Source organism: Amaranthus tricolor, chromosome 3 (assembly GCF_026212465.1).
Source record: "Amaranthus tricolor cultivar Red isolate AtriRed21 chromosome 3, ASM2621246v1, whole genome shotgun sequence".
Taxonomy (NCBI): Eukaryota; Viridiplantae; Streptophyta; class Magnoliopsida; order Caryophyllales; family Amaranthaceae; genus Amaranthus; species Amaranthus tricolor.
The window spans coordinates 35,363,237-35,377,862 of record NC_080049.1 but is presented as its reverse complement, the minus strand read 5'-3'; the positions used below and the strand labels follow the sequence as shown (position 1 = coordinate 35,377,862).

At 33.9% G+C, this 14,626-nt stretch overlaps 2 protein-coding genes across 2 annotated transcripts; one reads left to right on the top strand and one right to left on the bottom strand.

The window, feature by feature from the left end:
• Positions 1–487: 487 nt before the first annotated feature.
• On the top strand, positions 488–4,893 carry LOC130807899 (wall-associated receptor kinase-like 10). Its single transcript, XM_057673293.1, has 4 exons — positions 488–1,081; positions 2,262–2,453; positions 2,822–2,866; positions 3,400–4,893. The coding sequence occupies exons 1-4, from the start codon at positions 556–558 to the stop codon at positions 4,611–4,613; spliced, it is 1,977 nt and encodes a 658-aa protein (XP_057529276.1). The 5' UTR covers positions 488–555; the 3' UTR covers positions 4,614–4,893.
• Positions 4,894–5,046: 153 nt separating this feature from the next.
• On the bottom strand, positions 5,047–11,598 carry LOC130807900 (eukaryotic translation initiation factor 4B2-like). The gene is made up of 3 exons (XM_057673294.1): positions 10,312–11,598; positions 7,597–8,112; positions 5,047–5,389 (listed from the first exon to the last, which is right to left on the bottom strand). The coding sequence occupies exons 1-3, from the start codon at positions 11,352–11,354 to the stop codon at positions 5,371–5,373; spliced, it is 1,578 nt and encodes a 525-aa protein (XP_057529277.1). The 5' UTR covers positions 11,355–11,598; the 3' UTR covers positions 5,047–5,370.
• Between the last annotated feature and the right edge of the window lie 3,028 nt (positions 11,599–14,626).

Here is a 14,626-nt window from a genome sequence, read left to right as displayed (position 1 = left end):
TCATATTACTAATAATAGGTAATAATAGTGTATATTGCCAGCAATCTAAGACAAAGGTTGAATTATTCACGGAGAACTAGAGACAAATATTAAATTATTAGAAAATAATTTAAAGGTGAAATTACTCACATCGAATGAACAAAAAGTTAAATTTCTCCCTCTAATTCTTAAGTTGATCCATCTAGTTTTTTGACACTATTCATTGATCACTTTTAATTTGTATTTTATTTTTAATCTAGATGTCAAAATATAGTCAAGTGAAATTTTATTTGATTCGGGTCAATGTATATTTTATTAATATTAAATTTTTATAATATTTAATTATTTATAATTAGAGATATTTATAATTAAATTAATGCATTAGATACTGTCTTAAAACTAAATGTTACAACTTAAAAGAATTGAATTGAAATATTAATTAATATCAAAAAATTTTCCTATTTAAAGGAGTATACTCTGAGATATAAAACCATCAACTTAAGTTCAACCATCGTACTTAAAACGTAGACAATTCTACAAAAAGTACGTACTATATACATTAAATACCCCAATACTATGCTGCAATACAAATCTTTGTTTTTGGCAATTCTAAGTACAATAATACTCTTACTAATACCTCCTGATAGCATTACTGGGCAGTCCATTGTAAAATGTGCGCAACAATGTGGTGACCAAAAAATTAGGTACCCTTTTGGAATAGGCAGTAACTGTTCTTACAACCTCTTTTTCCAAGTCACTTGTAAAAGATCAGCTTCAAATATGAAACCAAAACCGATTCTTACCAAATTTAATTTGGATTTGCTTAATCTTCAAGGGTATACCGTATCTAATGATAGATTCCACGGTCGATCATTTGGTCAAATAACGGTCAACACTAGATCTGTATTAAAAGCATGCAACAATGGAAGTAATACTAGGTGGAAATGGAATAGCTTAAACTTAAGTGGTTCACCATTCTTTTATGATGTTTTTCAGAATGTTTTTATTACTTCCTTTGATTGTCATGACATTGGGAATGCTTCACTCTACAATGACAAAGGAATGCTCATAGGGCGTTGCAATCATCATGCCAATACTACTGGTATAGTGGTTGACTTTTTAAATCATTTAGTATAATAATAAATTTATGTGAAATTTTACGTAGTAATTCTGAGGTTTTGAATTTTTTATGTGGTAATTAAAATTTTTAAAAAATTCACGCGGTGACTCTAAGGTTTATGTTTGAATTTGGAGGGAAATTATAATTTGGATAAAAGATTGTAAAGTTTGAGTTTTTGTTTTGGAGGAAAAGATTAAAACTAATAGGAATTAAAAAAAGTGAGTCGCATAAATAGGCATACAACAGCCTTAGCCCTTAAAGCTTCGAAATTAAAATTGAATAACGTTTTATATGCAAAAAGGTCACGGTAAATTAATTTAGTAAATCTTAAGGTTACTGCGTGAATTTTATAAATGTTTTAATTACCACATGGAATACCCAAAAGCTATCAGGATTATCACGTAAAATTTAATAAGATTTTAATTGAATTATATATTAAGGTTGAGAGGACGAGCATTTACTTATAAATTTTACATAATTTGTGTCAATATATTAAAATATTTAGAAGGTTTCTGTTGTTTTTCAAAAATTTATTTGCATTTGAACTTATCAGATTTTAATTATAACTCTCATCGTTTGATTTTAAATTAAGGTTAAACATTTGAAATATTTTATATAAAGAGATATTTAAACATAGATTTCAAGGATATATAAAAGCCAACCACCACAATATTTAATCTTAACTCTTTATTCTTTTAATATGAAATTTGAGCAATTTTTTTCTCTTACTAATGAAAATGAATAAATTACAAAAATAGAATATTTAAAATAACAAATGATATTTTTTAAAATTTATATTTTGACAAAATTACAAAATATTTTTATGTATTTTTTACTTTAAAAAATTCAGTTGGTTTTGAAAGTGGATCACCATAAAATTACCCGTTATGATACTATTAACTTAACGGCTAGTCTCTTGAGATACATATGTCAAGCCCAATCCATTAAAGATTAATGACTACTTACAGTATTTTTAATGTTTACTTACATTATTTTTAATGCTTACTTACCACATTTTTAATGCCGCACTTTTAATATCTTAAGTGTCTACTTACACCATTCTTAATGCCTACTTATAAGCCAAAATTAGAGATGGTCTTTCAAGGAGACCGTCTCTCACGAAAGTTTGTGTAATATTAATCGGTGCGCAACTGTGGTGCAGATTTGGTATCGAAAGATCCGTTTATGAGGGGATATAGTGTAGAAGTGAATGCGAGAGTGAAAGGAAAGTGTATGGACGCATTTCTGATAAGTAAAGATTATGCTGAGGCTGATCCAATAGATAGTGTTGATTTTGATGTCCCTCTTGTTCTTGGCTGGTATATTAATGACTACAATGACTTGGGGAACTCTGGTAATTAATTATCTCTTCATCTCCTAATACTCCCCTTTAATTTGTGCTCAACTTATACTAATTTCACTTTCAATTTTTACAATTTGATCACCTCTATGTTAAGTTATGAGTCCCCTAAATGAAATTATGAGTCATCATTTTCTGTATCTTAAATTAGGTTAGACTTATTGTGAATGATAGTATATTACGGAAAAATACAAGTACACACTTTATAAGCCAAGGACTTATATATTATCTCACATCAACAAACTAAAAATAGTGTACACACTTTATAAGTTATTGGAGCTTTCACAAATTATATATGTAGCTCATTCCAAATTGGATGAACAAACCTAATTATATATGATCTTGTTCATGTTTGATTACAGGGACCTTTACAGTTGCTGTTTTTCTTGCAATAATCGGAGCAATAGGTGACCTCTATCTCTTTAAATTATCACACTTTCTATATTCATAAATTGTGATATGAGACTATTTCATAAAAAAAAATCGTATTATTTGTTAAAAATACTTCACCTGTAAGGAAGATCTCAAATCACTAAAATAATGAATTGTAAACTTGTATATAATATTTGATAGGTAATCCTCTTGTACCATATAATTTGGAAAAATAGTGAACCTCATCAACTACACTAATTCTCTATTAAAGTTGTCTCACTGTGAAAAATATATGCAATTATATTTATTTGTTATTTTTTGAGAAACCACTTCCTATATATGGGAGTTCAATTTTCTTTTTTTTTTTTATGTTTTTTTATTAAAGGGCCGTTTGTTTGGACCCGTTTCACGTTAAGACAGTCTCATATAAGATAGGCTCTCTCAAGTATGTATGCAAATCAATGTTTATTACCCGTGAGTTTGTGGGCTCAATGAGTGTCCACACAATTGGGCTCATGGGGTGATTATATCATAGCTTTAACATTATCTATTGGAGTTTCATCTACAGTTACACTATCAGTCATTATACCATGTTGCTGGGCTTGGTCATTCATGCAGCTAAGTAGAACAACAAGAAGTATAGAAGCAAAACTTAGAGCCAAGTACTTCAAGAAAAGACAATTGGAAACCTCATCTGAAAGAGAAGTGATTAACAACACTAAACTCTTCACTATAAAAGAACTCAAGAAAGCAACTCACAATTTCAGTGATGATCGAATTTTGGGTCGAGGTGGTCAAGGAACTGTTTACAAAGGAATGTTGAGAAATGGGAAAATTATAGCTGTTAAAGTCTCAAAAACATTTGAAGAAAGACAATGGAAGGAATTCATAAATGAGTTAGTTGTTCTATCACAAGTTAATCATAGAAACATAGTTAAGATCCTTGGATGTTGCTTAGAATATGATGTTCCTCTCCTAGTTTATGAATTTATTTCTAATGGAAATTTATTCCATCATATACATAATTCTATCGGGGAGTTTGTTCTGACATGGGAAATGCGTCTAAGGATTGCTTCTGAAATTGCTAGTGCGGTTGCGTATCTACATTCTTCGTCTGCGTTCCCCATTTTTCATCGAGATATTAAGTCCACTAACATACTTTTAGACAATAAGTACCAAGCGAAAGTGTCTGATTTCGGGATCTCTAAGGCTATTTCAGTCGATCAATCACACCTTACAACTCGGGTTTTAGGTACATTTGGGTACCTAGATCCCGAGTATTTCAGGTCAGGACATTTTTCAGAAAAGAGCGATGTTTACAGTTTCGGAGTAATTCTTGTTGAGCTTTTGACAGGGCAACCACCAATACGTGTGACAAGGACCGAAGAAGCAGTGAGTTTGGTTGCGTATTTTACGTCATCGATGGAGGATTCTGCATTAGAAGAGATTTTGGATCCAAAAATATTATTAACAGAAACAACAAAAGAAGATATAATGTTGGTGGGTAATATTGCTAAACAATGCCTGCACAAAAGAGGAGTACAAAGACCTTCCATGAAAGATGTTGCCAGTGAATTGGAATGGTTAAGGAAGAAGTCCTTGAGTGTACCTAATTATTCAGGATATACAATTATTTCTTCACAGGTTGAGAGTGTTTTTACTGATACCCAAATCTTTGAGACAACTAACACTTGCTCATGTCCTGTGACTGTCAGATACAACCATGCTAATACTGTTTCTGAAAACTGTGATGATCAGAAATGTTTGATATTTACCATGTAAATTTAATGTATGAAAAGTGTTCATTGATGTTGAAATTAATCACTTGAACTTCAATATTTTAGTGGCTATATTAGCTCAAATTCCTAGCATTAATGTGTTTGAATCTCACACACTAAATAGTGAGACATAAATCCGTGTCTAAATACAAATGATAAACCTACCAAGTTTCAACCAATGTCACATATTTCGTTAATTGCCTCGTGATCACGAATCGAAAAGGCAAATTATGGTCGATTTTAGGTTATTTTTGAATCATTTTGAGCGAATTGAAAATTGAAAAGACAAACTAACTAGCGAATTATATTTCATTGATTTCAACATTATCAGCACATATGAAACAACCAAATCCATATAAATACTAAGAGACAGAATATTTTCAACAAATCCAAGTAGTAAAATATCATGTACGATGTACGATGTACGATGTTCACAATACAATGAAAAAATGAGCAATAAGGCCTTTGAGAAATTATATGTTTTTAAGATAAGAAGCAGAAGATTTATACGATAATGTTCCATTACATGTCAGTCCAAGAACACAAGATCCTTGCCTGAGTACAGACCAAAAAATGGCAATTTTACAAGGTATCAGAATTAACAGTTAATTTTTAACTAAAAAATGTCATCAGCGCCTACATTAAGCCGTAAAAATAATTTGACAGTAGAAATTGAACATTATTTTCCGTTGCTTGCAGGATGTCTAAAGGAGAGCTCCGACACTGATAGTTTCGAAACAAAAATAACTAAACAATTTGAATCACCATCTTGGCCTAGACCTGCCAAAACAAAATCGAAGAACCTATTAGTCAGCGAATTGCAACTAACACCCAGATCACAATCAATTCTGCGACAGATTGGTGACGAAAAGAGACAAAAGGAATAACAATCTACATCTCGTACAAACACAATGGGTGAACCCATATGTGATACAGAGTGAGCTGTGCAATTGAACGTTGAGTCGTGAAATAATCTAATGTAGCACTTCATATATTCGAGCAAAGCACAACTCTATGAGAACATAATCACATACCAAAGAATGGTGAATGTTATGGCTTTGTTAAGGAACAAACGATGGGCTATCAACACTGACAAACCAAGAGGAAAGTATCTAACCAACACATACAACACAAATACCTAAAGAAGTTTCTGGAACACCTAATAGATTCAGGAACATCTTCCAACGAGGGAATGAACATTCAGATTTAGCCTTTTAAAACTTTTACTAAAAAGTTTTTCTGGAGGGAAAAATCATGGTTTGGACTTTGGCACCATGGCGAGAGCTTTATCCAGAGTTTTAAAGACTTTTTTAACATAAGTTTTACATGGTTTTCTCTACCACTGATATCTGGAATAGGGGTGTTCAATGGGCCAGAAAAGGGCCGGGTCAGGCTTATGTAAATATGGGTTTGACCGGGCTTAAGTAAATATGGGCCAGGTCGGATAAGGGCCCTTTATGATTAAAATGGGCCGGACTTTCAAAGCTCAGCCCGGGCCAACCCATTTTTACTATCAAAAATTATTTTAATTCCTATTTATCAATTTATAATAAATAAATTGAAAAAATATTAACAATTCCATTGACATTGTCATTTATAAATTTAAATTATACATAAATTATGCTATTTACAAAGGCCTGTTTTTGGCCCTTATTGAGCCCTTTTATAGCCCACTTCATTTTAATTATAGTATAGCCCGTTTTTAGCCCGACCCTTACAAAGCCCTTCTAAAAACGGGCTGGATAAGAGCTCAAAATGGGGGCCCAGCCCATTAAACACCCCTAATCTGGAAGAAAAAAGCTTGTCCCCTTCTAAACACACGTTTAATTTGTATGAGTGACTAAAGAAATGAACCCCGCTGACATATAGGAAAGGAACATTTGAATTGCAACTTTGCAAGTCATTGCAGTTTAAGCCACAAGTCATATTCTCCTCTTTTACACTTCCTCGAGTTATTTCTCTTCGATACTTCTCTTTAGACTTGTTTGAGATGAGTTCAGCTTCAACCAAGTTCTGTTAAGATATGTTGTGGGCTTGTGGTTAGGAAGTTGAAAGAGAAGCCTGAAAAAAGCTTGGCTTGCTGAAGTGTAGAAGATATTTATAATGGCAAATTGGTGGTGCGTATCATAAAAGAGACCGACGTATTTTGGAGGATATAATATCCTCTCATTAAGTTTTTTCCATCCAATATTTTAGGGAGAGTTAACACAAATCTAAGGGAGGTCGGTACTCTGCAACAGCTCTATGATATGCAATGAATGGCATCATGGTGGGAGGAGAATCAAAAGGTGTTGGATGCCATAGTGTTGCTGGTGGGGCATTTTTAGTTATGGAGAGGATCAGAACACAGAGGAAAGTGAGTAAATGAATGAATGGCCAGGTGGAGAGAGATGTTTTCATTTACAAACCAAAACATGAAAGGAGAATTTAAGATTGTAGCCCCTCAGAAGCATTTCACATCCCTTAATTTTACTCAAAAAAAACTATTTCGTTACCTTGAGGAAATAAGCGTGTTTGTCCTAAGCCCTCCTTTTGTACATGAGCAAAACTAATTTGGTTTCTTACTAAAAAGATTATGTAAACCAGTTAAACTTTGGGTGTGTAAACAAAAGTCACACTCATTCAAGGTTAGTATGGTATACAGGCAGTGTACAGGATCACAATGTTGGAACCAGATACTTGAGCAAATACATACTAGTACAAAATATACTTACCCAACTTGTCCCTCCCTCCCTCTCTCTATTTGAACCTATCTCAATGTGTGGGCAAACCACCTCATGAAGAACAACATTGTCGATTCAAGTCATATCCAAGATGTAAACTTATTGGAAAGAAAACAAGACGTATCTAAGAAATTAACTAAATTGTTAAATTTCATTCCAATCATATCAACTAGTTAACCAGGTATAGACAGCCATAGATAGCAAACATGTCCCTTAAAAAGACATCACGTAGTACTATTATTGCCAATTCCAAAATAAAATTACCTGTCGAATTCTCGATTGCCCAGGAACCCTCCTCTATCTCCGCCACCTTGAAATCCCCCTCTATCTCTGTTACCTTGGAGACCCCCTCTATCTCTGCTACCTTGGAAATCCTCTCTATCTCTTCTACCTTGGTAGCCTCCTCTTCTGTCTTCACCAGGTCTTGTCCATATATCACCTGTTCCACGTGACCGGGGTCTGTCCATTACTTCTGGACCTCGGACATCATCAAAAGATCCAGATTGTGAAGGAGGCCTCTCTGTAAAGTTTGTAAACCTCCCAGCTCCAGAACCTGGCCTTGAGCTTGGCCTTTCTACAGCTTTCTGACCAAACCGGACCTTGTCATCAAGGTCCTGTATCAGAGCTTCCAATTCTCTCTCCTTGTTCTTTATTAGATCACTTAAATTGATTTTTTCGCCTTCAGACTCCTGTAAAACATCATTACCAGATTCTTTTGCAAGTTCTTTTTTAAGATTCTCAATTTCTTCCTTCAAAGCCTTTTCTTCCTCAGTCTCAGGCCTATAAAAATTTCAAAAAGCACAGCAAAGCGTTAGTGGATGAAACTTTTAGTATGCTATTATTAACAAAGTACATGTACAAGTCAAGATTCATGTAAGAACATGAAAGGGTCCAGAGGTTGTGTCGGTAACTCTTCAGTGATCGACATATTAGAAGGCTGAATCATTTCATGCAACAAAACAAAATCATTCTAATACTTCAACCTTCATCTCCTACAAACTCTCTCTAGTCTCTATTCTCTAATTTCCTCCAACAATAAGCAAAAAAGACAAGAACTGTTTAAAGTTCCAAGAGCAAGCCATAATACAGTACTAGTAGAAGCTATAAACGGCACAAGCTCAATTTAACACAATAAGCATAAAGCATTGCTATGAAGTATTTGCACATGATTACATATGCTGCCAATGAGTTTGTTGAAAAGAATACAATCAAGACTATTCACAATACTCCAAAACCTCAACAGCAAAAAACGCAACAGAATGAAACTCTACTCAGATCAGAAACATAAAAGTCCTAAATGAATTTATCAAGCAAAATAGATCACAGTAGTTGCACTTTAAACAAAAGAAAGATGGTTAGCTGCAAACCTTTTTCTTCACAAAAATCCCACAAAAAAATTTACAGTATTTCATCAATTGTCATCCACAATAATCAACTAAACAAACCCTCTGAGTTTCCTTTGCTGCCTTTGCCTTTCTAATTAAATATGAGTAATACATCAAACATATCACATATATTCACTTATCATTAGCTCTCTTTCTATTATGTTGAGCTCAACCTTGCACCAACTTCTCTCAGCAAAAGAATCAGTATCATCGGCCTTCACTCCTTCAGTCATCCATATGGCATAACCTTAGAAGCATAGCCTATACAAACAGCCATGCTATTTCTCAGTAGGACAACAGTTTGTGCTGCCACAATTAGGTTGGGAAGAAAAAAAAAAAGCTTTGAACCTAATTAACCCAAAAACCATAATACTTTCAGTAAATTGATTAGCTATAACCAGCAATATCAAATCAAAAACTGGCTAAACCAATTTGCAAACAACCTAAAAAATATTTTTAAATGTTAGCATCATTTCCTTCCCTCACCACCAGTCTATTTGAGTGAAGATGTTGACACACTCCTGGTTAATTGATGTTTTTCTTTAACTAGGTGAGTAATTGGTTGCAACAAATGAAGTGAACTAAGAGAGGTAGAGGGTGGCCATAAAATGGAAATTTTCAACTTTTAACCAAATTATCCGAATTCAAACCACCAGGGGGATGTCCAAGAGGTGCACCAATGAAGTCTCATCAGAAGTGAAAAAGCTTCTTAAGATATTGTAATCCTACATAGCTACCTACTACTACAGTCTAAAAGAGCTTAAATAAAACCAACAGTTGGCGCAAGAACGAGGCTAACACTGCTAGGGTAATTCTACAATGAGCTAATTAGCCAAGGGCCTCAAAGAACTAACAGTAAAAACTCACCCTTGCACGGATAGAACAGCAGGTTCTAAAAGCAGCACCATGGTTTAGCTCCAATTCAACAATATTACCCCTTCCATGTTTCAATCAATGACAAAATAATCAACACAAATGACAAAAGAGCATCAACATTTGAACAAATAATTTGAATAAATGGAAGTATGAAACTAATTTATATTTCTTCACAAGTAGTCTGTTCTGTTGAAGGAGACCTAATTACCTACTGTGGGTACAATGCTGCTCAAAACTTCACATAAGCAATGTAAAAATTCATACATTTATCAAAATAAAGACCACAAAACTTCCCTTTGATTAACCACTCAGGTTTTGGAGCTCACGCATTCACACAATGTTTGGATTACAATTTAAATCGGAAAGTAGGGGAGGAGAGGGGAGGGAAGATTGGTGTGTTTTCATTCTAAATTTTTCCAATTTCGGATTCATTTGTTTTGTACAAAATGTGAAGGAGTTCTACTCTCCAATTTTCTTCCCTCCATTTCCCTCCCCTCCTATTTTAACCGAATTAGAGAAGTACAATACCTCCATTTCCCTCCCTTTCCTTTACCCTCATTTCTTTCGTCCAAACATAGCATTAATCAGTAAAAACCAACAAAAAACTTGAGCAAAAGTGCAAAACTACCAAAAAGGAACTGCAAAAATATGATAATAACGCTTTCATTCATTCAGCACTAATAAATACACAACAAAATCAAGACCATAATTAATATACCTATCGATACGACGATGATCTAAATCAAGATCAATCTTCCTCCAATCCAAACCCTTTTCTTCCAACAAAACCTCCCTAGGCTTAGCATCTCCAAAAGGATTCACCTTTGGTCTACTTTTCACCTCCACAACACCACCAACACTCTCGGACCGATTACTCTGTGAGCTCGTGGGTCGACTCCCTTGTGAACTAGTGGGCCTGCTTCCACTACTACTCAAAACTTTCTTAGCCTCAATTTCCGAATCCAATTTCTTCCAATCCAACCCTTTCTCAGCCAATACTTCCTCTCTAGGCCTCGCTACCCCAAACGGATTCACCTTATACACCATCTTCACACCCTCTTCCCCAGTTGGAGGATCCAGCACCAATTTGGGCCGACCCAACCCAATTTCCCTTTCCCCGCCTCCCCCTCTCCTCCAATCCGAAACCGAATCACGAAACCCTGACCCAAAACTATTCAGTCTCCCACTACCTCCTTCACCCATAACCGGACCCGGATTCAATTTCTTCCCAAAACTCCAATTATCAACTTCATCAGCCCTAGACCCACCACCCAAGGCCCCATACCTACTTCCACCACTACTTGGTACCTCCATTGAAACATTTTTCTTCATTGAAGCCCAATTATCAACCTCATCAGCCCGAGAAGGCGGAGGAGGCATAGAATCAAAATCCCCTCGTCTCGGCTTTCGATCATCATCAAATCCGCGACGAGTAGGTCTACGATCATCACCGTAATTAGAAAACCCACCTCCTAAACGGGGCCCACCAGAATATTCATCAGGAGAACGGGGTTTAGGAGCAGTGGGTAACTGAAGCATTTCATTGGGAGTTAAACGGGTAGATCCGGATGAAGAAGGTATTGAAGCAAACTCATAAAGTGACATCTTTTTCTTCTTGGGTTTTGAAGAAACGGATTCTTTGAGAGATGGGAAGCTTTGAGGGTTTGCAGTGGTTGCATTACTTGCATATTGTTTCTCCTCGGCTTCTTCTCGCTCGGCTTCGGCTGCCCATGAGCCGATGCCACCCCAAGGTTTCGACATGGGAGATATCAGATAACAATGTCAATGGTGGGAAGCTGTTTGGAATTTTGAAAGATCTAAAAATATGTGTGTGAAGAAGATGAAGAAGAATGTGGGTTGGGAAAATAGATATATGAATAAGGGTAAAGTGGCAATTTTTTTAGAAAGAAAATTTGCAAAATACCTTTTCAATTCAAACTTCAAATATTTTATTCGTTAGGTTTATTAGTTATAGATTTTTTTTTTATATTACTCTAATTATAGAAGATTTTTTTAAATATTACTCTAATTAAAAATTTTATTAAGGATTAGATATTATGTCAATTGAAAAAAAGATAAGTTATTGGTTTTATTTTCCTTAATTTTCTCTTTTCTTTATCCTTTAAGAAAAAATCTTCTCCTATACCTTATAATAAAAAAATAGTTTGCAGACTTGCCACTCTTATTTTACTCTCTAGTGACTAGTGATTATAAAAGTATTGTCAAATAGAATTTTATTTGTGTCTTAATACACTTTTTTATAATTTTATTTCTTTTAATATCTAATTATATGTAATTAAAGACGATTACAATTCAAATAATATATTGAATTGCTTAAAAACAATAAGTTAATTATGAAAGTAGTCGGTGAAACAAAGATATTTCTACTAATATATCGCAATTTTAAGATTTTAAAATAATTCACGTATATAATAAATATTTTATTTTTTATATAATGGTTGGGTCTTTATTGGTTGATGTTGTATTGAATTGTTGGAAAAAATAAAATTTGGTTTTGTTTGAGCTAGGGATTCGAATAAAGAAAGTGAATAGGAGTAGAAAAGACTTTTAGTTTACTATCCGTTAGCGTGAAGAAAAGCGTTCACCTATAAATTTGATAATGAATTTTGCTGCTTTTTTGTAATACAAGTAAGTAAAAAGAAGTTGGGCTCAATTTGAGACTAGAGATGATTGAAATATTGGGAATTAATAGAATAATATATAAATTACAACCTTATATTTTAGGTTTTTTGCAAATTTGGTTTGATCTTATTTTTTAAAATTACAGCCATCACAGTATTGATCATTTTACTTAAAATTTCAACTACTAAAATGATCGAAATTTTATTATTTGGCTTGTACACTGAAGACACTAATATTGTGGTAGCTATAGAGAGTCAACAACTCATTATCCCTCACAACTTAGAGTTGCGATAAGGAGGATAGCGGATAAATCATACTCGTGCCCCCTCCATGGAGAGGATAAGAAGAAATACACGCACTGAATTTATCTCCAAAAGACCGATACTTTTTGGTAGCTATAATTCACTTAAAAACATTAAAGTTTTAATTTGAAAAAACTAAATTTTCAATCCTATAATTCACAAATAATTCAAAATGATATTAATAATCTGCAGTTTTATCTATCTCTTAAATATAATATTAGCTTTTAATTAATTTTTAATAATTTCAACTTTGGAAGTAAATAAGCTCACAACATACTTAGCTTAAGGTTACAATCCATTAAACAGGTCATCTCCTGTTAGAAACCATGCAAAAGATACAAAGGAATAGAAATTGTATTGATTGAATTGTAGAAGTACAAGTGAAAGCACACACATCCTTCTGTATATATACGATGTGTAATACAAGAAACAGAAGAAAAACAAGATTGTTATAACAACTTCTTGATACAGTTATAACTAACTAACTACCCTTAATCCTAATCTATTTAACTTGGACCATTAGATGAGAGCCAGCTGTACAACCTTGATTAAGGAAGACACGGACCAATGATGTTGTGCTAAAATCTTGTGGCTTACTGACTTCTCTGCTGCTTGCTAAACCTTTCTGCTCTTGTTGTGCACATCACTGTCAGGAATTTGCTTTGGACTGAGAGATCAACAACAACTAACTAGCACTTATATATTTAACATCTCCAGTTTTAAAAAATTGAAAAGATATGAAGTATTAAAACAAACTTAAACCTCCCCTATACGGCTTTCCTCCTTCCCCCACCTTAACCCCTGCCCTAACCCGTGCCCACTGCCCAGACCCCAACACATCCACTCCCTCAACCCTGCCATGATTATTACGAGTTGAATCAATGATCTAAAGGAGTAGTAAGATTCATCATAACTAGGGCTGTTCAATGAGTCAGATAAGAGTTGGGCCAAGTTTAAGTAAAAATGAATTAGGTTGGATAATGATCCTTTAAACTTAATATGGTCTTTAAATGGGAGCGCAGCCCGGCCAAATCCAACTCATTTTTATTACGAAAATTTATTTTAATCCTCAATTATCAATTTATAACATTTAAGTTATCATTTATATAAATTGAAAAAATATTAATAATCTCCATCGACATTGTCATTTATAATATTAAATTATCCATTAATTATACTATTTAAAAAGAATCGTTTATTAGCTCTTTTATTGTCCGTTTTATTTTAATTATAATAGAGCTTGTTTTTGACCAGACTTGTTTTTGGCCTGACCCTTACAAAGCCTTTCTAAAAACGACAAAATAAGGGCTCAAAATGGAGAACACCCTATTGATGACCCAATAAGACTCACCTTATAAGTTATACTCTAGCGGATGTTTGGTTGATGGAAATAGAATTATAGAAATTATGAGACTTATATATAAGACTTGAGATTAGACTTTAAGAAAAAACATCTTCTGCTTCTCCACCAGTTTATGAAAACTCAAAACTTTGGATTTAACACTAACATAAAGATCTTGTAAGTTGTAACCAATCTTAGGAGTTCCTACATTAGTCTTTCCTTTTTTTAAAAAGCATCAAATATGACAGAAAAAAGGATAGTTTAGATCACTAGGCTGAAGTGTTTTTGATCCCTTTTTCTCAGAAATTGCACATTATGACTTCATAGCTTCCATTGCAGAAGAAAATGGAATTATTACAACATACAAAATCAACCCAAAACTCCAAATCCCCTCCAATTAAAATACGATTTATTCAACACCAAAATACAATTTTCCCCATAACAGTCGGTAGCGTGAGCTGATCGGGACTTTACGTCCTTCAATAGTAATACCACAAGTGCACGGCGTAGCGTAGTACGTCGGCAAGTACGGGTCGAATCCACAGGGGGTGGGGTGTATATCAAGGGATTCTCAATCAATTAGTTGGTTCAACAATGTATATATAGATGATTGTTGGTGTAATTAACTAAAACAAGCAAATAAAGACTAAAGCTAAAACAAAGTATAAGACAAGTAAAGATGCTAATAACCAAGAATATAAGATCAAAGGCAATACAAACATATCAAAAGGTAATATGATGATGAA